This window comes from Corapipo altera, unplaced genomic scaffold (genome assembly GCF_003945725.1).
Source record: "Corapipo altera isolate COAL_440 unplaced genomic scaffold, ASM394572v1 0, whole genome shotgun sequence".
In the NCBI taxonomy this organism is placed as follows: Eukaryota; Metazoa; Chordata; class Aves; order Passeriformes; family Pipridae; genus Corapipo; species Corapipo altera.
Window position 1 is genome coordinate 87,559,147 of NW_020884872.1, and position 23,598 is coordinate 87,582,744.

General features: G+C 47.4%; 2 protein-coding genes across 4 annotated transcripts in view; one reads left to right on the plus strand and one right to left on the minus strand.

Annotated features, from left to right (window-relative positions):
* The window catches only part of GAB2 (GRB2 associated binding protein 2), a 91,717-nt gene extending 74,936 nt beyond the window's left edge, over positions 1 to 16,781 (plus strand). The window contains exons 3-10 of one of the 2 annotated variants that reach the window (XR_003531361.1): positions 1,304 to 1,544; positions 3,590 to 4,176; positions 5,242 to 5,336; positions 6,072 to 6,354; positions 7,350 to 7,440; positions 8,756 to 8,858; positions 9,731 to 9,824; positions 11,978 to 12,086. Coding sequence is in view for 1 of the 2 variants with exons in the window: in XM_027665843.1 (XP_027521644.1) it covers positions 1,304 to 1,544; positions 3,590 to 4,176; positions 5,242 to 5,336; positions 6,072 to 6,354; positions 7,350 to 7,440; positions 8,756 to 8,858; positions 9,699 to 9,824; positions 11,978 to 12,121 (1,670 nt within the window). In the remaining variant the exon portion in view is untranslated. Of the gene's footprint in view, positions 1 to 1,303; positions 1,545 to 3,589; positions 4,177 to 5,241; positions 5,337 to 6,071; positions 6,355 to 7,349; positions 7,441 to 8,755; positions 8,859 to 9,698; positions 9,825 to 11,977 lie in introns of both variants that reach the window. The other variant, XM_027665843.1, reaches the window with a different exon arrangement.
* Positions 16,782 to 19,622: 2,841 nt separating this feature from the next.
* Positions 19,623 to 23,598, minus strand: part of USP35 (ubiquitin specific peptidase 35) — a 28,269-nt gene continuing 24,293 nt past the window's right edge. For both annotated transcript variants that reach the window (XM_027666082.1, XM_027666002.1), the window contains exons 10-11: positions 22,364 to 23,579; positions 19,623 to 21,202 (exon numbers count right to left, since the gene is read on the minus strand). In XM_027666082.1, the coding sequence (XP_027521883.1) occupies positions 21,032 to 21,202; positions 22,364 to 23,579 (1,387 nt within the window). In that variant the 3' untranslated portion in view covers positions 19,623 to 21,031. The remainder of the gene's footprint in view (positions 21,203 to 22,363; positions 23,580 to 23,598) is intronic.

Consider the following 23,598-nt stretch of genomic DNA (forward strand, 5'->3'; position numbering starts at 1 on the left):
TTGATTTTGTATCTTGACACGACTCAGAAGTGTGACTCAAAAAATCACTCTGTGTGGAGCATCTCGTTGTCTGAGCCATGACAGCCGTTTTTCTGCAGCGTAAGAGAATCAGGCTCAGAATTTCTGGTGTGATCTGTAATTTGAGGGAAGAAATGGAAAGAAAGAGATTGGAACCCTGTAAAATCCCCTTCATCCCTGCGTTGGAGCATGGGTGTCTGAAGTCAAATTTGAAGAACAGGTGATCATGCTGGGGAGCAATCGAAAATCAGTGGTGGCCAGAGATTGGGTGGATTTCCACTTTTTGTTAGGAGTTGGGTTTTTTCTGTGTTTCAGCACCAAATAAATGTAAATCACAACTATTGTAAAGTGTGCCTTCAGTGAACCACAGTGAGTGCTTTTCACGTGCCGGGAGCGCATGCATGGTCTTCTGTGTGGTCTTCTGCAGCCAGAGATGGATCAGCTTTCCCAAAATATTCTGCAGCTTGTGGTTTTTCTGGGATTTTGGGTTTTGGTTTTGGTTTGTTTGTGTTGGGGTTTTTTTTGTAATGGGAATTTACAACTTGGCTGTAAGAATTCATCTGTGGTTCGAAACTCATGAAGCATAGTTATAAGAGGACTAGAGTAGCCAGGTGATTATTCCTGACCTCTGGGATATTCTCCATTGAAAAGAATGTAATATTTTAAAGTCTGTTTCTCCTTAAGCAGGAGGAGCAGGCACTAGGAGTCATGCATTGGGTGCACATCCAATTTTATTAGCATAAAACAGCAGGACATCTCTTGAGGCCACAAAATTAGTAGAGAACTGGGAAACATGAGAATGTTTTTTGATCTCCACTGCCATTATGTCCATTCAGATTCCCACCCTGTACCCCAGTTTACCCAACTCTAAAGGGATGGCAGTGATACCCTTACATAGAGGGATGGGGGTGACTTAAATCACATCTCACTGCAGTGTGAAAGCTCCTCTCCTTTTTTTTAAATCAGGTTTTAACAACCTACTGATCTCCCCATGAAATAGGCTGACATCCTGCAGACATCCCTGCAAACCACTAAGCATGTGATGAAATAGGATAAAATGATGAAATATGATTCTATGATAAAATATTATAAATATGTATTTCCATACATGGTACCTATAGTTGCATGTGCTCCAAGTAGAAGAGGTGAGAGCATCACTTGGAGTCATAAGCAAACCCCACTGACCTCCATAAATGACAGAACATTTAAGTAAGGAAAATCCTGGAAACACAGGTTGCGGGGTAGCTCCATCTGCCACTCACATGTGTGTTTTTTCCCTGCACAGACACCCTGAGGAGCATTGCCTCCATGAACCATGCACCACGGTCCTCCCCGGCAGAGCTCAGCAGTGCCAGCCACCACCTGCTACGAGAGCGCAAGTCCTCAGCACCGTCCCACTCCAGCCAGCCCACCCTGTTCACCTTCGACTCACCTGCCAGCCACCTCCAGAGTACCCTGTCTGCCAGTGCCCCCCAGGACTACCTTTTCCTCCACCAGTGCATGAGCAGAAAGTCAGAAAATGCAAGGTATTTTAGCCCACCTGGGAGCAAACCTCAGGGACAGCTGAGGGAGGGCTGGGTATCAGTGGCTCAACTTACCTGTATTCTTGGAGGTCTGCAAAACCCAGCTGGAGAAAGCCCTGAGCAATGGTCTCATCTCATTGTGGTTGGGAGGAGGAGGTCACAAGCTCCCAGCTTTCCTGGCTTTCTGGGTTGTGTTAAAAACTATCTGGATGGCTGGACCCAGAGGATGGTGATCAGTGGCATGAAGTCTAGGTGGAGGCCAGTCACTAGAAGTGTACTCAAGGGGTCAATACTGGGTCCAGTTCAAAGGGCCATGGAGTTGCTGAAACAACTGTAGCATCTCTCCTAAGAGGAAAGGCTGAGAGAGCTGCAACTGTCCAGCTAGTAGAAGAGAAGGCTCAGGGGGATCTCCCCTGCAGACAAGGTGCAAAGAGGATGGAGCCAGGTTCTTGTTAGTGATGCTCTGTGCCAGGACCAGAGGCCATGGGCACAAACTTAAGCACAGGAGGGCTCCTCTGAACATCAGGAAACACTTTCACTGTAAGCGACCAAACAGTAGCACAGGTTGTCCAAGTGAGGTTTAGCAGTCTCCATTCTTGGAGATATTCCAGAGCTGTCTGGGCGCAGTCCTGGACAACCAGCTCTAGGTCACCCTGCTTGAGCAGGGGGTTAGACCAGATGATTTCTACAGATCCCTTCCAACCTCAACCACTTTGTGATCCTGCAGGCAGGGCCCTAATTCCTGCCTTTAATCAGAAAAACAACAAACAAAGGGATGGGCAGGATTTCCAGCACTTTGCCAGTCACCCCTTCCAGAGCTCACTGGGCTTCATGGCAGCTTGGCGGTGCACGGTGTGGTATTTCTGAGCGAGCGACAGTTCTCCGCCTCCAGACCCAGCCGGTTGCCTTAAATAGCGAGGAGTTTTTTTGACGTGACGAGTTTTGGCTCGCAGGAGCAGCGAGGAGGGAGGGAGGGGAGAGACAGTCAGAACCCAGCTGGTGTGGACTGAGAGCAGAGTCCGGGCTGCAGCCTCCACTGGGCTTTCCTGCTGCAGCTGACTTTCCCTACTTGAAAAACAACAAGAGAAAAAGGCTCAGAAAAATTAACTTCAGATGGAGTTAATGGAACAGTGTTTAAAAAAACGGCCCTCTGATGCTCCAGCTGTGAGGATACCTAAAAGCCACCCTCTGAGAACCCAAATGTGGCTGGGACCCAGAGGAGAAGGGAGCAAGCACCAATGCTTTGGTGAGCAGAAACAAACTGGCCGGTGGCATCTTCTGCAACTGGGCCAGAAATAATCATCTGATCAATGCCCAGTGCATGGGGCCAGGCTGCAGAACTGCTGGGAATCCCTCCCCTCTCAGCTCTGGAGCTCTTACTTTACTCATCCATAAAATGAGGGTAATAGTAGCTAATTGGCAGGCAATGCTGAATAATTAACACATGATGTTTCAAGTCCTTGACCGAAAGGACCCTGCCAGAACCGAGACCTCTTCTGGGTGTACTGAGCTCCAAAGGTGGCGGGAGCTCAGTATTTGTCTTATCACAACATCACTTGTTTTTTCCCCAAATAAGCCCTATTTCTGAGCGCCCTCTCGTGCTGGCTCCGTGAAAGAGTCCCTATTGTCCCTGCAGAGCACGAACCCTGTCGAAGCAGGGATTGCAACCAGTATCTCCCAGGTTTTCCCATAGGTCCGGCACTTTCCCAGTGATTTGCCACAACTGGAAACTCTCCCATAACCCTTTCAGGTTTTCTAACCACAATGATTGATACAGGGCAGGAACCTCTTCCATGGGGGAATGTTTATGTGGGGCTGGCTGAGCCCTTTCTGGGTGGGAGCATGTGGCCCCTAAAAGCCCAGCCCATGCATGGTTATACCTTTGCAGGCAAAAGGACCCAATCAAGGTTACCTTTCATACCCTTGCAGTGTATATGCATTAGGTCTTCATGTAAGTCAGTAAGGTGACAAAGAGGAGAAGCAGAGTTTGCTGCACCCCAGGACCAGCTCTCCCGCCATCTCAACCCCTTTGTCCCCTTCCTCTGCAGGAGTGCCAGCTTCTCACAAGCCACACGGTCTGCCTTCTTCATGCGGAGCGACACAGCGGTCCAGAAGCTCTCTCAGGGCAATGGGCACTGCGTGAACGGGGTTGGTGGACAGCTCCATGGCTTTTACAGCCTGCCAAAACCCAGCCGGCACAACTCGGAGTTCAGGGACAGTGCGCACGATCTCCCACGTGCCTTTGGCTCCTACACCCACCCCAAGTCAAGCCTCACCAGCTCTGAAACGGATAATGAGGAGGTCTACACCTACAAGACTCCCAACAACACCCTATGCAAGGAGTTTGGGGAGCTCTCCACGGACTCCTATGACATCCCTGCCACCCCACTCTCCATCTACCAGATCCCCAGGACATTTACATTAGACAAGAACCACAATGCTCTGGCTGTGGCCGCCAGCGACTCACCCTCTGCACCACCCCCGCGGCCCCCGAAACCTGGGCAGACGGAGCCACGGTGGGGCAGCCCCCCCCAGCGGCTCCAGCCCAGTGAAAATCTAGGTCTGGCCCCCATGGCAGCCACCATTCCACGGAGAAACACGCTGCCTGCAGTGGAGAACAGCAGATTGCACCGAGGTGAATTTTGGGGGCGGGGAGCTGAGGGTGGCTTTGTCCTATCTACCAGCCTTGGGCAGATCAGTCCCATGTGGTAGGGCTGGAGTGCTGTTGGCATCAACCAGGGGGTGGACACAAAGAAGCTCTCCCCAGTCAGGATCTGGCCCTGTTTTTTGTATTCAGCAGGCATGGAGAGGCATCCACAGAGTTCTGCCCACCAGAGCTGCCCAGATGACTATTGGCTATGTTGTACCTTGAACCAAAACCCCAAACCCGCTTGCTTATGAAGCCCTTCACCAGATTTTTGTGATTTCAGCTATTTTTAGTTTGCCTTCAGTTCATAACCAGGTTTATCAAAACATACTTCAGCCTGGTGCTGCCTTGGTTTTGCTCACCAAAGTGGGTGAGCAAAACCTTGGGTTTGCACAGGTTGCACATTATCTTGGTTTTGCACATCACCTTGGTTTTGCACATCTCCAAGACCCGATGTCCCCAGCGCAGTAGAGATGCTGTTCCCATTGGCCATGAGTGGGCCATGGATGAATATGCCCACTTGTACCTAGAATGACAAAATTGCAAACTTAGAAAAGGTGTAAATTTTACACAGAGCTCTATGAAATGCCTCTTCCATCTCCTCCTACCTAATTGCCAACATTTAGGCTGAGATCAGACCCATGCTCAGCAGTAGGCAGACTTAACTAAGAGCTTAGCACTCATCCTCACCCCACCCTTCCCTTACTGGAGGCTCCCAGCCCCTACATCTGCTGAGCAAGCTCTAACAGAGCTCTCCCTTAAACCAGTTTTGTCACCATGATGTACCTTATCTGACATCTTTACCCCTGGGATTTTGCAGTACTTTGACAGAACCGGGTTAGGTCCACACAGCATGTGCAGTTGTGGTGATGCATCAGAGAGATGCTAATTGGGAAGGAGCATAGCAGAGAGTCTGTGACAGACTAAAGACCATGTCTTCTCATCAGCATCTGAATCAACAAAACAGATATTGTCCTCACAGTGCCTTGTTTTCAGGGACCCCTTTTTATTGGCAGTTGTGGTGGGACATGTGCATTTGTGGTTGCATTGCAGCTTCTTCTTGCGAGACGTACGAGTACCCCCAGCACGGGGGAGGCAGTGCCATGCAGTCTATCGAGTCCATGAACGATGGGTACAACTCCTACCTGGTGAGTGGAACTTGGTGTTGGCCACCACACTGTAGGCACCTACTTGCATCTTATAGATTCAGAAACAAGTTGGTTCCAGGATGGACCTCGCAGTGCAGGCCTGCAGAGCTAAGTCAAGAAGGGTTTTATTAATGATTTCAGTTAAAATCATGGTGACCTGCAGGGAACAGATGGAGTGACAGATGGACCTAACCCAGCACCACAGGCAGAGCTTTGCTTCCACACAGTGTATCTTCCTGGAGCTTTGACCCAAAAAAAAATGCCTAGGAGTTTGACTTCTTCCTTAAAGCCTTGGATGCTTCTGAGTTAAATTTTGACACATTGCCAGAACAGCCTCTTTTGTGCACTTTCTAAGATTTCCTGAGCTGGAAATTACATTAAAGCAGCCCTTCATGTTGCATTTTAGTCATGATCAGAGCCCAGGCAAGAAAGGCTTTCCAGGTTAAGCATGTTTCTGCGGCTCACTCTGATCATGAGAAGATGCTCAAGTCTGGGCGATGAAGACCTTTCTCCAAACTTAGGATGTTACAATGTCTTGGAAACAGAGAAGGTAGACCCTCTCAGTGCAAACTGATGGCCAAGGCGGGGACAGACCATCCCTTCCCTCTGTGCTTAGGTTTTAGAGCAGTTCCCCCCTCAGATGTGTATTCATTTATGACAAGATGAAGGGTTTATAGTGGTGTGGGGTTGAGCAGAGTCTGATACTTACAGCACATCCTCCCACTTGTCCCCCAGCAAGCCAAGGCAGCAGTGGCCCGCTCCCACAGTACCGACTCCGAGGACAACTACGTCCCCATGAACCCTGGTTCCTCACCCCTAATCCATGCTGAGAAAGCCAACGACAATGCCCAAAACCTCTACATCCCCATGAGCCCTGGGCCGCATCACTTTGACCTGGTGGGGTTGTCCTCAACCACCCTTCCTGTGCATAAAGGAGGAACTATGGTGCAGTGTCACAGACGACTGAGTGAAATCCAGCCCCCACCAGTCAACCGCAACCTCAAACCCGACCGGAAAGGTAGGAATGGTTGTGGGAAAATCTTTACAGGAATCCTTTTGTTCTTCTCATACCTCAGACCACATCTGTCATCTTGTGCACAGTTCTGGATGGGGTGCATTTTGCTACTGCCAGCACAGTCAGACCTTCAGATCTCCCCTATCCCCTTCATCTTTCGGGAGCCTTATAGTACAAATGCAACTTTCGTGGTGCTTGAACAGCCCATCTCAAGACCTTCTAGCCTTTACAGGAGATATATGTCACAGACAGGATCTCACCCCCTTTGCCTGCACCCCTCCCTATGCTTCACCCCAAAATCTCAGTGTTATGTTCAGATGACTCAGATTTTTCCTGCTGTTTCCTACTGGTTGGTTCTAGGCAGTTCTTCCTTCAGGGCTTTCCCAGTATCCTCCAATTCCCTGCCAGTCCCTTGCCTGACAGGTCACCAAGGAGATCCTAAGGAGGAGGGCTTTCACTGTTAGGGTGTCCACACCTAACCCCATCAACACTTTGATCAAGAGCTGAGGCTGGAGCATAGCACTCTTCTCTTCCACCTAATGAACCATCCGTGATGAGAAGAGCTTTCATGTTCCCCTGCAGATGCCCTTTCCCATTCCCTATGGGAAAACACTCCAGACAAAGGTAGCTCAGGGTCGGCAGCGTCTAGTCTTTTCCCCATCTCACAGATTTTCATAGATCCCTGATGAATGGGTTTATACTCTGGTGTTTGGGCATTTTTAGCAGATCCTCATTTCCTGGGAGGCATACTCCCCTTTTGGGACCACCCATCCATTTTAGGGCTGCAGGTCAGAGGGAGAAATTCACTGTTTTCTCTCCTGGCGTAAATGAGTGCAGGGATTTTGGCTGGAGATATTTGTCGTCAGCAAGAGGGCTGGTTGGCTGATTAGCAGAATGGGAAGTAATCAACCATTTTTTTGGGGACCCTCTCATGCCAGTCATGGATTCTGAATTCTAGGAACATGCTGCCTCTGAATAAAGTCTTTTCTCTCCCCCAGCAAAGCCATCACCATTGGACCTGAGAAACAACACTGTCATCGATGAGCTTCCCTTCAAATCGCCAGTCACAAAATCTTGGTCCAGGCCAACGTGAGTAATGGTTGGGGGATGAATTCGTGCTCTGATTCAACAGCAGCTGTCTGGTCTTGCTCTGACTGGTGTCCACTTGTAGCCAATCTGTCACCTCTGTCATAGGTTCCCCACATCACAGCTGGTGGCAGAAAGATAAAATTATTGAAGTTGGGATTTCACATGAAAGCCCAGCATGTGGCTGAGCCCAGCATGTGGCTGAGCAGCTAATTAAGATCCCTTGAAGACATTTCCTGTTTCTGGGATCTGACAACTTCTGGAGAGCTATGGATCTCACATTGGACCTGTGGTCCACCACGACTCATGACCCAGCTGAGCCAGACCAACTCAGCCACACTGGGGGTGTGAGGCATGATTTCACATCCAGCTATCCCCCCAAAAGCCCCACTGTAGTCTAAAAACACCAGGTGACACTCTTGGGGTCTGACCAAGACGTGCTTTGATTGCCTTGAAAGCAAAGCCTAGCCCAAAGGAAGTCTGCAAAATTAAACCAAAGCTCCTCAGAGCTGTGTCTGCCAGCCAAAAATAACAGGATTTGCACAATTTCAGCTCTGCTGCTAATTCACGGTCTGATGTTGTCCAGTGAAAGGCAGAAGCAAAGCTTGGCTGCTATGACTTCTCTAATAAATTGGATTGTGTGGAGACTGACTGCAGGGCATGAGCGCTGTGTGCTGAAATCACTGCACTGGGAAGCGGCGAGCAGGGTTTGATTGACAAGACGTCCGACCCTGGAGAAGCTAATGGATTTTTCCCTTATCAGCTAATCATATGACCCTGCTTTACTGATAGGCAACGAATAGCTTTTTAAGACACGCGCTTTAATGCCAGACACTGATTTCATTATTTTGTTTGGTATAATTAGATTTGGCCAATTGAAAGCAAGACAATTCCTTGGAGGATTTGTTTTCCAGCAAAAAATTTGGATAGGGCCCTGTACAGTAAACAAATCCTGTAGCTGTGGTAAGGCTGGAGGTGAGAGGCTTCACCAAGGCTGGCTCTGTATCTTCCACAACTAAATGTTTCCTGTGAGATAAAAGAGTTCATGGAGCCTGGTTTGTGTAGGTGATAGCAGGAGAATTACAGGTACATAGCAAGCAAAAAATTTTAGAAAGAAAAGAAATGAGAAGACCAAACCCAGTGATTTCCATCTCATGGAAAGGATGGGTTGGAGAACCTCAATTCCACCAGCTCTTCTTCATGCCCAGTCCCCAGACTGGAGTATGGTAATGTTTGTAGGCATCAAAAGCTGCCCTCCTTGGCAATAAACAAGCAGCCCCTGCCACCATGGATAACACATCGACCCTTGTCCTTACAGCCAGACGTTCAACGCGGGCTCTCTGCAGTACTGCCGCCCTGTCTCCTCCCAGAGCATCACCAGCACTGACTCGGGAGACAGCGAGGAGAACTATGTGGCGATGGTAAGGGCCCCACAGCTAAGATAGATGGTCCTGGCAGGACATACACATTCCACAGCTCTGCAAACACATTCCTAGCTCATGACATGGAAGTGCTCAGATGTCCATCCTGACATACATCCCTGCATGCACAAAACAGTGTGCTTCCTTCTGAAAATGACATGTCCCGTTAGGGTTTTAAATGTATATGAGAGCAGAAACATATATCATCTACTTTGCCAGGAATTAAGAGGGGATAAAAATGTATAAGAACTGTCAGGGTGTATTTTCCTAATTGAAGTTGATATTTTTCAATTTTTTTTTCCCCCTAATATCTACTGACATAGTATTTGTGTGGAGGGCAGGGGCTATCAGAGCAGCAACAGGGAGCAGCACTGCTTACAGGGAGGGGATTTTGTCTCTCTTGGTGGAGCTGCTGATTTAAGCATATTTTGGAGGTTATGTAACTCATGAGGTAGAGGAAATCAGTGCTCTGTGTAGCATGGTTGTGATTAGCGAAGATCTCAGAGCTGGCCTGGCCTCACTGAGGTGTGGTTCCTGGGACATGCTAAAGCCCACATCTGTTATCAGGCATATGAATAAAATCAGCACAAAGGCAGAAGAACTGCTCCAATACATGAAATCAAGAACATGAGCTTGAAATATTTGTTAGCACAACATACAACATATGTAGTCCCCCAGCAGTTCTACACACCCTGGTCCCAGAGACTAGTGACCTAATATCCAGGCTCTTTATTAATAAAGTGCCACCAAGGCGCTTTGCTGCCAGATTTGTCTTAATTCCCTTTTTTCTTTATTCCCATTTTAATCCTCATTATCTCTCCTGTCTCTTCCCTGCATTAGCAAAATCCCATTTCTGCTTCTCCTGTTCCTAGTGGTACCAACAGCCCAGCGCCTAAAAAGAGTTCGGGGAGTGTGGATTACTTGGCCCTGGACTTCCAGCCAAGCTCACCAGGGCCACACAGAAAGGTATGGGGGATTTTATAAACTTCTGATTAAAAGTGATGCATTTTTAAGGAGTTCTATGCATACTGACAGTAGCATGGTCCAAAGTCCTGGACCGTGGTCTCGAGACTCTCTCATGATCAGAGAGCTGGAGCACCTCTGCTGTGGAGACAGGCTGAGAGAGGTGGAATTGTTCAGCATGGGTAAAAAAAAAGCTCCAGGGAGACCTTAGAGCTCATTCCAGTACCTAAAGGGGCTGCAGGAGAGCTGGAGAGGGACTTTTGACAAAGGCATGTAGTAATAGACTGGCTCCAAACTGATAGAGGGTAGATTTAGATTAGATATTAGGCAGAAATTTTTTACTGTGGTGAGGCACTGGCACAAGATGCCCTGAGAAGCTGTGGATGGCCCATCCCTCAAAGTGTGCAAGGCCAGGTTGGATGGGGCTTTGAGCAACCTGGTCTAGTGGAAGGTGCCCCTGCCCATGGTGTGGTTGAAACTAGATGATCTTTAAGGTCCCTTACAACCCAAACCATTCTATAATCCACTGCTGTATTTACTCTAGGTCAGACTCAGTGTCTCTTGCATGTCTGTAGCCCTGCTGGAAGTGTCACCATAAGCATGGATGTGCAGGGGTTCAGGGATGCTGATGAGACCAGAAATTCAGCTGGAGATTGTATTCAAAAGCTGTCAGGAGGTATCCCCAAGAAGTACCATAAGTTTTTTTTTCCTCCTTCAGAGCAACACATCCTCCAAAACTAGACTTGGGTTTTCTACCTGAAAGTATCTGAAATACTTTCAGAACCTTATTCAGAAAATGCAGGGAACCTGTCTGTTGCCAGTCAGGTGCTTTCAAAGGGTGTCATTTGGGCAGGAAAAGTAAAAAACTGCTTTCAAAAAAACCCCCTGACCTTTAAAAGTTAAATAATGTTGAGCTGATCAAGCCATTACCTGGTGAGGAAGAGCTGTGGGGAGAAGATGGGTCAGGAATGGGATACTTCTGTCAAGTGTCATATGGAAATGTGGAAAGGGAAGCTCCTAAAGACACAGATGTTGGTGACTTTTCTCCAGGTTCATACACAGGGGAAACAAACACCATCTTAAAGCAAATCATAGGAAAACAGGGCAATGAAGTATCTCAGAACATCCACATATCCAAAGGAAGCTATGTCTCCTGAGGTGATAAACGAGACCTTAAAGTCTCGTGAAGGTTTCACATGCAAGGCCATATACCAAGATGAAGAGGACACCCAGAGGTGACAGAGCGGGCTGGGCAGGGAACAAAGACAGGTCCTGCTGTATGCTATCCTGAGCAAACTTGAAGGGGGAAGGAGAGACTGACTCAAACAAAGCAGCACCTGAGTGAGGGGACAGTGGAGGACAGGGATTGTATAAACCTTTGTGGCAACCACTTGTGAGTTGGCCTCACTTTCTCAAACACCACCTTGTTTCCTAGGGAAAGCATCCCATTAAATCTTTTTATTATTTGACAGTTGTCCCTTGATGGCGTCTGTCTGCCCAGCAATATTTTTGCAAGTACTACCCATTTAAATTATATCCCATCCCGTAGAAGTGATTTCAGACCACTTATAGACATTATCTGGTCCAGTTGCAAGCTGATGGAGGTCCTCTCAAATGCTTGTAGAGGCAGAAAAAGCTCCAGGACCTCAGAAACTATGGTAAAAAGTATCTCCTTCTTCCTTAACATGTCTCCTGGGTGAACCTGCAAACATATCTGTTGTTTTGAGAGTGAAAATGCGTTAGCGCCATCGGTGGGTAGAATCAGCAGCGCTAAAAGGGATGGAGCTGGGATTTTTATGTGTATCTGTAAGAGTTCTTGAGAAATGAGCAAAATGTAAGGCTGAATTTGCAATATCAGCAGTTAGAGAACAAAATTGCAACCAAACATCTATGTCCCAGAGTTTGTGGGAAGGTAAAGACCCAGGTGCTGTTTCTGCCCTTCCATTGCACCAGTCTCATGCCAGCAAGAGGCAGAGCAGACTGAAATCTTTTATCCAAGTCTCTTTGGGAGGTTAGAGGGAGGGTGATGAGCTATGGAGTCTGCAAGAAAGCAGGAATGGTGCTGGTGGACTTGTGGCACCCTCAGTGCTGCTGCAGGAAGGATCAAGGGGGACAAGCAGGGAGCTGACAAGTGACCCTGTTTCTCCTCCCCACAGCCCTCCACCTCATCGGTCGCCTCAGATGAGAAGGTTGATTATGTGCAAGTGGACAAGGAGAAGACACAGGCGCTGCAGAGCACCATGCAAGAGTGGACTGATGTGCGGCAGTCCTCGGAGCCTGCCAAAAGCGTGAAGCAGTAGTGCCTGCAGCAGGCATCAAAACAGGCCAATGTCCTGTCGGTTTTCCCCAGCTCCACTTGGGCTGGATTTCTAAGACTTGTCTGTGGAGGGAAGGGGGTCTCATTAATTTTTTTTCTCTTAAAACAAAACAAAACTTAATTTCAGGGGAAGACTTGGCGGATACTGTTTGCCAGTGATAAAGACCAACTATGTTCGGTGGCTGGTTTTGTGCTTTAGCTGCTGGATGCACTATCCAGGAATTTCGATTTAGCAATACCAGGCTTCACCCTACAACATCTTTTGCTTACAGCTATCAAAGCCACCTTGTATGTGCTAACACTCTCTGTCTTCTTCCATACCATACCCCAAACCATGCCATGCAGGTTTGTAGCATCTCCCATGTGACATCATTCACCAGCTCTGATTTCCACTACTTATGGTTGTTCTCTTCTCTGCCTCCTCCCAATCCCAAAACTTAGCAAGAACCATTCCTTTTGAAATCACTTTTGTTGTCTGATCTCTTGTAAATAATATGCTCAAAACCTCTGAAGGCTGTTCTCCTCCTGGTCAGACAGCCCCTGTGGTTTTGGTTGGGGTTGTTAACTTTCAGGAGCTTGAGGAGTATCCACTCTGTCCCATTGAGCTAACTTAGAAGTCCAGGACTTACCCCATCATACACACAAAACATGCTGGCACATGCTCACACAAGTTTGTTGGGGTGTCTTCTGTTGATATTTTCCAGCATCTCTCAAAGTCAATGGGCTGGAGAGATTGGCTTTGGAAGCTAGAATTTAAGCCCTGACCCACTGCCTGTCTGAAATCAATTCCTGTGAATCTGATCCCAAGAACCAAAATTTGCCCTTTGTGGCACCAAAAGAAGCCCATATAGTGAGAGTCTTACATCTGTGGCCATTGTGAGAAGCTCTGAGGGGTGCAGGGAGGCTCTGGAGACCCTGTGTATCTAGACTGGTGTAAGGATGAGTGACAAGAAGGGAGTGGAAGGCTGCTGCAAGGACTGGGAGAAGGCAGATGCAGAGGTTGGTCTTGAGTGAGGAAGTCTGGTGGAATGTTTCTCGGAAGAAAGAAGATTAATTGAAATGTTGGTTGATAGTGAGGTCACAGGCTTGGGAAGAGGCTGGTCAGGACAGTCAGAGCAAGGTGTTTCAATATTAGCTTTTACATAGCATTTTGTTTGGTTTGTGGAGGGTCCGAAAGGCTGGACTGTTTTCTCCTCGTCTTCAGCAATGTTCAACACAGAAATGGGGCTTGCTGACATTAACAACCCTATGCTCTAATTATGGGTGGGAATCTGCTGTTGCCCCTTGCCAGCATCCTTAACACATCCAGGCTTTGAGATCACTCTCCAGGCAGCTGCTGGACACAGAGAGACAAGAAGGATGAGACAGTTTAATGCAGAGATAATAATTCATGATCTCATGAAAACAGGAAGAACTTATGATTACCATGGAGCAGCCTGATTGCCAGACAGCAAGCGCTGACACGAATAAACAGGTTGACTGCAAACCGAGAGCCAAATGAAGGAAACATTAGAAAGATGAGGTAATAATATTTATTAAATAGCTAGAGCTGTTCTTTCTGCAAGCTGAACCTCTCCCAGTACCATGAGCTCTGTGTTCCACCAACACCACCAAGTTATATTGATTATTAATGCTTAAGCGTTAACACATTTGTTTAATTTTGGTTTGAGTTTGGAAAGGGCCGGACGTGACCCACAGAGGGATGGGATACCAGCCACTTAAGGGTATGCTGGTAAAATAACTTTTGAACTTCCAACACCATTTTATATTTTCTTCTTGCATTCCGTGAAAGGGAAGGATGTTAATGGAAAAGGTCTGACAACCCATTTAGGGCATTGAAATAATGAAGCAAATATCCTAATGCTCGTGGTAAAATAATAATCACTAGAAGGAAAAAAAACCCAAAGGGGAAGATTTAGCACAGTCAGATGCTTTCTGAAGGTCAGGGAGTATGTTACCGCCTTTAACGGCCATTGCCTCCTGTTGGGGGCTTGCACACTTGCCTGGTGAGATGAGGAAATGAAGACTAGAGTACAGTGCTCTGTATTTCTATCACCCCTGTCATCACTGCATCTCGGTACCATGGAAGTGGGTAGGCAAGGTGGAGGCAGCAGCAGTAGTCATTTCTGATGGTGCAGGGGCTTGAAACACAGTAGGTTTGATTGAAACACGATGGGTTTGGATGCAGTTTGCTGAGTGGGTGCCCTGTGCTTCTGCACTGGGACTAGATGCATCCAGTGCCTGCTCTCACATATAATCCAAAGTGTTAATTAAGACAGAAAAGGCCTTTTGCGATACTGGAGAGACTAGGCCTTTTTTTTCTCCATGTTTCACAAGTGTCTGTATTTGTTCATGGGGCAAGCACTGGCATGGGATAGCACTTTTCCCAAGCTCAGATCCCCTGTTTTAATGATTTGCTCTCATGAGCATCACCGGTAACTGGCCCATTGCATTTGGCAGACCAAGGACCAAAACAGCCCAAAAGTAGCTATTTTGAAACTGCTGGTTGCTCATCGCTCTCCGCTTTGCAGTGAAGTCTGTGTTTGAACAGAAACAGATACATTTCTCCAATTTTTTCCCCTGCTATGCACCAAGCAAACAGCACCTCCAAACTGAGTAGCAGCCCACAGACTCTATGCCCTATAGACGTGACTGTATCAACCCCTCCTGAAAGCTGTTAAGTAATCAATGGCTTCAGTGGAAATAGTCATCTGTAACGATTGCTGAGCTGATTACAGCAGTCCCTGATGATTAATGTTTGTGCAGTATTTAGTCTTAAACCATATTGAAAAGCAGCTGCTTTAATTACACGGACTGCCAAGAACTTTGTCCTCAAGGCATTGAGTTTATCACATCCACTCTATACTTGGATGCTCAAGTATGACTGACTCTTTTGTTAGAAATAGGTATTTTAGGAAGCTGAGAACATTGCAAATTATTCATTTTAATTGCAATTTAAATGGCTTGAGCCTTCACGTCAGAGCCTGCTCTACAGCTCTGTGGTCCCATTCAGAAAAGGGATGTGTTTGCATGTGTGTGGCAGGACAAGCATCATGACCTCACTTATTTACTTTTTATGAAGCACCAGGGCCATGGCTCAAAGCTTTCCCCAAGCTTTAAAATTTCTAAGCTGTTGGGTTTAAAAGCAAAAGTCTCCAAAAGTGTGTATCCCTTGCTGTAAGTCTGCAACTGCTGCTCACAGTTCTTCTGTCTGGTGAGTTCTGTGAGCTGCCTTGGAGTTGATTTGCTCTGAACTGACATTTGAGTGTTTAGTGTGAAATACATTTCTAGCTCTAAATGGATGCCAGGTTTAGGCTTAGTCTCAAGTTGGAAAAAGAAAATACGTGTGAATGCAGACTTTGCCAGGGCAAAGCTGAGAGTCTGGCAGATAAGGCTAAATACAGAGCCAGAACCAAAGGTAGCTAAGGCTTGGGTTGATGGGGGCTAACTAGGATAGATTTGGACACTGGGCCACCAGCCACTGACAAGGCTGATGTATGGGGAAACATGTGGTTGGAAGGAGAGAAGGCAGGGGAGTTTGCCAGCATGGCCTAAGTCTTAGTCCTCACCATGTGCTCCTTTGGCATGAGTCTCGAGTCAGGTATATAGAGATTTGGGGGCTTTTACTCAGTAAAAACCATGCACTGGTGGGAGGGGAGCTCCCACCACTCTCGGGACTTACCCAGGGCATTTCACTCTCAGTGGGTGAGTGCGTGACAATGTGATGCCTCAGTGCTCTGGCTTTCAGGGATCTCTGGTCCATTCACACAGTTCTGAGATGGGCAGGAGAAGCCCTACAAGAAATGTGGTGGGGACCAGTATGTGCTGAGAGACACCTTGCTGTGGGGCTCCCATGAGCTGTTCATGGGGCAGCAGTGCCATGGCTTCTCAGAGTTGTCCTACGAAGTACTATCTTCATTCTTGGAGCTTTTCAGGACCAGTCTGGATCAACCCCATAGCTGACCCTGCTTGGAGCAAGGGGTGAGACTAGAGACATCTCTTCCACCCTGAGATCCTGTGCTGCTGGGGTTGAGTGGAGACTCCTCCATGTGAGGGAAGGGGCCAAAAGTGTTGCTTAGAGCCCTATAACATCCAAAACTGGGACAGGGCCACTTCTTCTGTGAAGCCATGAAACCAACTGTCAAAGAAAACAGCTCAACCTCTAAGGCCGTATGCACCAGCAAGAGGAACTAATGCATACTGGGGTCATCCCTTGCACCTGGGAAAGGGCTGGCTGGCCCAGACCAAGTTATCCAGGACACAGACACACAGTCCAAGCAACTGGAAGACAGCTTGAACCTATAAATTTTTTATGCTAGAGACTAACCTAGAATCCTCAGCAGCTCCATGCCAGCTCCTACACCCTGGCATCCCAGTCCTTTGAGCATACCAGGAAGAATTGGCTTGTTTTGGCTACCCATTGATCATGGCTCCTTGGGAGGGGTAGAGCTATGCCCAGATCTTTCTTATGTGGTGTAGACTTTAGTAAGAAGATGTTAAAATAGTTCCCAGGTCCTGTCTGATCTTTTTGGCCTAGGAGGTAAGAGAATGGTTTTCTCAAATTATGCTTGCATTGTGTTGATGTTTTCCCACCTGATGATGTAATAGTTCCATTCTATGTAAAAGTTGACACTCACCCACACAATGTGCCCCATTGAAGGGATGCTGGCTGGATGAGATGGGTACAGTGGGGCTGTGATTATGGAGAAGCCCTACTTGTAATGGGAAGGGGGAAGAGCAAAGCCTAACCCCTGACACCAGTCAGAGAACATGCATGGACATCAAAGAACTGTCAAGAAAATCAGAGGGACCAGTCCAGCATCAATTCACAAGGGCCAATAAACCAATAGGCCCCTGATGAGTCTGTGTGCCTCTCTTCTCTGCCTAACCTGTCCACATGTATGCGATGATCTTGTAGCTGTTAATGAGGTTCTTGCAGGTAGAGATGTGCACCTTTTGGTCATGATTTCTTCTTGGTGTCCCATCATTGTAGTCACAATTTTATCTCCTTGTTCACAACTCCTAGTGTTGTACTGTTGATTGGGTTGTTAATTCAGTAGTTGATATGTAGCAAGGTGCCACTAAACAGCTATCCCCCTTCCAACCCATGGCCAGCTGGTCCTTTTGGACGTAGTGGTTGAAGCACATCACAGAGAGAGGAAGGGAGCAGGGAGCCTGTTGATGAGTTCCGTAGGGTTAGGATCAAACCTTTTAGAGTAGTTATATCCCACTCAATCTAGCCCTTGGCAAAGTCAGCATATCCCCACTGACTTTGGGCATCATTGCGTGGGAACATGCCACACAATGCAGCCAAATTAGGGTAGTTTTCTCCATGTGTCTCTTAACCTGCTGCGAGGAGGGGTCGGAGCCCCAGCTGTGAAGCTGTTGCATTGGCAGCCAATTCGCAGGGACGTTTTGTGTGTTTCAAAGCCTATGACTGTTCTTAAAGAGGAGTATTTTTAATTTTTTGATTTCCATTTGTAGAAGGAAGGAAAAGAGTAATTTGTGGCAAACTGTACAGTATGTGTCTTCTTGTGGTGTCACTGTTTGAATGGTTATTAAGTTTTCAAATCACTGTGGACAGCTAATCACTTAAGTTATTAATTTATTCTTCAGGGGTTTGTCGTTTGGTTTTTTAAAGGTAATTTGAAACAATTATTTATCCTGTAAATCGGTCTTGAGTGAAACATAGATAATACTTTTTTTGCTGTTAATAAACATGGTACATGCCTGACGTGAAGGTGATCTCATTTTTAAGTACTGTATATGCAACGGGAAAGCAATGGGAAAATAAAAGAATGATAATAAAAAGACATCTCTCACTGGTGATTCCCAGCATGGATTCAGAGTGGGGAGAGAAGGGGGGAATTCATGAGAAGAGCAGATCAAGTTCAATTATGTAGCACCTTTAAAGCTTTCAGAGCATCTTCTCAGCATGTCACTAAGAGTCTCTTACAGCTTCAAGTTGTCCTATCTGGGTAATGAGGACCTTTAGGATGCAGCTAGGGGGTTTTCTGATACCAGGACCCAAACCATGTGCAGAGTAAGGACAAGTGCTGCCTTCTGCACCCATCAGCAGCTCGACATCTGTGAGCCCCAAATCACCCATAGAACATAAGCACAAGGACAAATTCTTTCCCCAGAGTTAAAAGTTCAACCTTCTCCTTCAAGGCACTTATATATACTTTTTCTAAAAAAAAAAAGGACAACTGTGGAAAGATATGTCCATAAGCACAGCCCCTGTAACACCCTTTTTAGACGAGTAGCATCACCTCACATCTGCAGCACATCTGGGATCCCAAACCAAGAGCTGAGGACTCCCCTCTGGGTTCTCCTTGACCAGAGGCATGTGTGACAGACACTACAGGCCATACTACCACATATACTATAGCATATACTTTATCAATATACAATATGCAAATATCACTGGCATTACTAACACTAGTAATACAGTATATACTATACTTGTTGTAGCATATAGTAATATACCATACTCATGCTATACTGGAGTTCTATAAGGCCTTTAATATGGTCCCCTATAACATTCTTACCCATGAATTGGAAAGAGATGGTTTGATGAATGGCTGGACCGTTAGATGGATAAGGAATTGGCTGGATGGCTGCATCAGAAGAGTTACAGTCAATGACTCAGTGTCCAAATGGAAATCAGCAATGAGTGGTGTCCCTCAAGGATCCATACGGGGGCCAATACTATTTAGTATCTTCATCAATGACATAGTGGGATTGGCTGAGTCCAAAAGCTAAGCCCAGTGCTAATAACTACAGGAAATGAACAGAGACTAAACCAAACAACCTCATTACACCATTGAAACTCTCCAGGTTGCTCTCCGTGCTGAGCATTGCATGCTGTTTGCCTCTGCTTCTCTCAGAATACCTTGGGGGATAAAAAGACATGTTCGGCAAAGAGCATGACTATGATACAGCCTCTCTATTTTCCATGTTGGTTTGACTATCTGACTTCGTCATTTAGATTAGGATCTCATCAAGGAAAGACAGTTTCCTACAAAAGCGCCAGAAAATGCCTCCAGGTGACACTCTGGCAGAAAGAAAGGAGTTAGGACAACAGCAACAGGAAAACTTTTGGCAACTTCTTTGAACAGGAGGTAAATAGCAGTCTATTAATGAAACCAGGAAACACTGTACTTTCTGTGAAATTTAAGCTTTGGGTCCACATTTATTGCCTCTTAGCACTGCCTTGAGTCTAGCTGACTTAAAGGCAACAAACACGTTCCACTGCTCATCTGCAAGACCCCACTATTAGAATTGTGATCTTCTGTTGGAAGGCACCCAGCTGTGGCCTGGGATCCCCATTCCAACTCTGCCTGCTCTCCTCTTCCAAGTCACCTCTCTGCAGGATTGTCCACATCTGTGAGGCTGGATGCTCATCTCGCATCAGCTTTCCCATCTCTTTTTTGACCCATCAGCCCAATAGCTGTGAGTACTGCAATAAGACACTAAGTCTCTATGTTGAATTACTTAATTTCCTTTATTTATATATAGGAAAGGCAATAAAAGAATACAATAGTATACATTACAGATTTGATCCCAAGTGTCCTCTCTAGCAGACTTTCTGCCCACATTATCCATAGCAATGTCTATGCTTTGCCTTTTCCTCCACAGCAAAACAATATTCCCAACCCAATACCCCATGGTCAGGATTAGGTCCTGCACTTAGGACCTAAGGCACAAGTCTCTGCCACTTGAGCTGGAGATACCTCTACTACAGGCGTGAGGGAGGAGCAGGCTGGGGACAACAGTTGGGGAGGGAGATGGGAGGGAGCTGTGGTCCTGGTAGATGTGCTGCCTGGGGCTTGAGCTGGCCACCTGTCACCAAAATCAGCCCCTGTCCCATTACTGATTTATACAATACATTGGTTTACATAGTATGTATTTATATTGGGTTGATATATCTATCCTCTCCTTGCAAATCAGCATTTTTTTTTTAAAAATAGCTAGTGAGTTTAGGGGAGCTCTGTCATTTGCTGCTCAGTGCAGGGTGTCCCAAAGAAAAGCCCAAATTTTGAAGGGCAGATACAGCCCAGAAAGCCATCAAATGACAGCAGCAGAAAGAGGCTAACTAAGTCCTAAAGACACATCTGGAAAAACTGCTGTGTGTCTGGGCCTGATGTGCACACTAACAGTATCCAGAGGTCACTAGTAACACAGCAGGTCTTCACTGGAGCCCAGAACCCCCAACTGGTTCAGATCAGTCTCTCTTGGCTGGAGGGGTTTGTGCCCTTCAGTCTCTTTTGGATGCCTTGCAATGCAGCATAAAGCCCCTCTGGTCAGCCTGCCACCACTCGCTGTGACCAAGCAGGCTTGCAAGCTCACTGCCTCACAGATCAGCATTGCTACATTAGATACTTGGCAGTTTTCAGACTTTTCTACCTTTAAAGATGTGTCAAGGTGGGTTCTCAAAACCACATTAAAAAGAAATAAAACAACTGAGCAGAGGTCGCCCCAAAACAAACAGCGCCATGGGAAGGTCTGCAGATGGGATGTGCATAGGACATCTCCATCCCTGGGGCCCCTCTGGGTCTGTCTTCCTCCCCAAGCCTGTCCCTGTCCCCTCCCCAGGCTAGTGGCATGGCTCACAGCAAGCAAGGCATGGCTATACTGAAGCAAAAGGGCACTTCTCCGAGCTGTCAGCAGCTGCTCATCGCATTAGCTTAGGTACGTTAAGGCATGAAGACCAAGTGCATAGGAAGCAGCAAGACCCTCCAGATGCCTCCAAATCAGCCCCTGAGTCCTTTTTCATTGAAATGTTTCTCAGATCCTCTTCTGAGATGCTCCCTGTCATCAGGGTGAGGAAGAGGAGCCTCTGGCTTCAGGTTGGCTCCACGGACACTACCTATCTGGTTTAGCCCATTGGCTAGAAGACGAGTCCATGAAAGGAGCTGGATCCGCCCCCACCTGCTGCTGGGCTGCAGCCCCCTGATGAGCTGTCATCATCCTTGTCCTTGTCCAAGTCTCTCCACCACAGCGGGGATTTTGGCAAGGCAGAAATATAGGCGGCTCTGTTCCTCGCTTCTTTTTCCTGTTCCTGAGAGAAAGAAGAGGGAAAAAGCCACAAGGATATCAGCAACTGAAGGACCCAGGTGGGAGGACGCTCCCACCATCCCAGAGGAGCCAGGAGCCTGTTTGCTTACCCTTGGGAGCCTCCTCCAAATTAAACTGGGGTGTGAAGGCCACATGCTCATCTCTAGAGTTCAGTGAGAAGGATGCAGCAAAGCATTGCATCGCTCCAGCGATCAAAAACCAGCCCTTCCATACCCCCTCTGGGAGAGGAGGGACCGCTCAAATTCTCCCACATGCTGTTATTGTCAAATGGGATACTACTGTTTGGAAAGCGTTGAACTCCACCAGCTGAATGAAATCTGTTCTAGTTTGTATTCCCAGCTCATCTGTTTGCCCAGGGCAGCTGTGGATACCCCATCCCTGGAAGTGTTCAAGGTCAGGCTGGATGGGGCTTTGAGCAACTTGGTCTAGTGGAAAGTGCCCCTGTCCAAGGGAGCTAGATGGCCTTTAAGTCCCTTTTAACCTAAACCATCCTGTGATTCTATGATAAGAAGGAGAAAAAAAATCTACCTGGCTTGCAATGGCTCAGATGAATGTCAGAGGTGGTAGGAAGGAACAGCTGGTTACCCGTGAGCAAAGGTGGGAAGAAGAGGAAAGGGTAGAATGTAAGGAACAAGTTTTTTACAATGAGGGTAGTGAGGCACTGGGACAGATTTCCTAGAGAGGTTGTAGATGATCCATCCCTGGAAACATTCAAGGTCAAGTTGGACAGGGCTTTGAGCAACCTGATCTAGTTGAAGATGTCCCTGCTCATCCTGTAGGGGCTTGGACTAGATGGCCTTTAAAGGTCCCTTCTGACCCAAACTATTCCATCATTCTGTCTTTTCCAGGCACTCAGAAGAAAATTTCAGGCTGAACTCCCAAGGGCAGATAACAGCAAGTCTACCCTGAGCACAGGCACAAGGTGTCTTGTACCAATCTCAGTGCCCAGTTTCAACAGGAAACTGTAACCTGTTTATATCTGGGTGCAAAAAGGAAAAGGGATTTGGCTTCAGGGAGTGGGTGGGTATCTGCAGGATTTTAACCACGGGACATGATCCCACTGCTGCTCGGATGGGTGGGAACATGGCCCATGAGCCGGACAGCTGCAAGATCGCACCCTGTTGTGCACAGCAGTGGGAGTTACCTGCAAGTAGAGGATGTTATCTTTGGAAATTGCTTCCATCAGGTCCTTATGGAGGGAAGGTTCTCCGTGCAGGTGGCCAGCCTCAGCCAGGGCCTCATGCAGCAGGCAGCTCTGCCTGCCCGGCCGCTGCCTGTAGAAGAGGACATAGGCAGTGTCTTTGGGGAAGAACGAGGTGACATTGCTGACTGATTCGAAGGAGGAAAAGGAAACTCTGGTGTCATTGAAGAGGTACCACTGGATTTCCAAGTCCAACTGTTTGTCAGAGGCTGGTTTTGGCACCCCATCCCGGGGCTGCTCGTGGGGGACAGTGTCAGTGCACTCCCTGGAGTAGCAGTAGTAGTGGCCGCTCTCAGAGGAGATGCCTGAATGCACCACTACACTGCAGAGATCATACAATACAGACATGAAGCCACTTCCTGGGGCAGCACTATCCTTCCCACACCGGCAAACCTCCTCAGTTTCCTCTGGAGTAACAAGGATGGGTAGTTTGAGCACCACAGGGATGGAGATGTTGTCCAAGATCTTCTTCCTCTTCATAGTCCGTGGGTCGAAGGAGAAGCGCAGCAGCGTGAGGATGAGGTAGTGTGGACCCTCTGTCAGCTCTGCCACCTTCTCTGCGTCCTGCAGGGATGCACATTTCTCACAGTGGTATTTATTCTCTGCTGTCAGTCTCTCTGGTGAAAGAAAATAGTTGATTAGATCTGGGACAGATCTGGAGTCCTTGGGAGCACATGCCTGCTCCCCAAAAGCGGGGAAAGGGTCTTTGGCTGTATCCACACTAACATCATTGCCACTTAAGGGATTTGCTGCTTTTCCCGGCTCCTGGAAGCCCAATGTTTCCACCAACATTGGCAGGGTTGCAGGATCCCCCGCCATGGGGGCCTTCCTCCGGATCCATGGAGACCCTGCAAGCTGGCCTGCATTTACAGGAGGCTCAATGAACTGTGGGCCAATTTCTTCCACTGGTAGAATAGGTGTGCTACCATGCATGTTCCTGTCTGATGGAGGAAAAGCCAGGGACAGGTCTGTGAAGGCTTCTTCTCGGGAAGAGACATTCAGGCACTTCAAGCAGCGGATCTTTGTCATCATTTTACCCCCAAACATCTTCTCAATCAATGTCTTGTTTAAGTAATGATGCTCTACTGCCTGAGACATCAAGCTGGATTCCTTGAGTTTCTGGTAGATCCTTTTCCCAGTTTTTTCTTCTTCGTGCAACCTTTAGCAGGGGAGAAAAA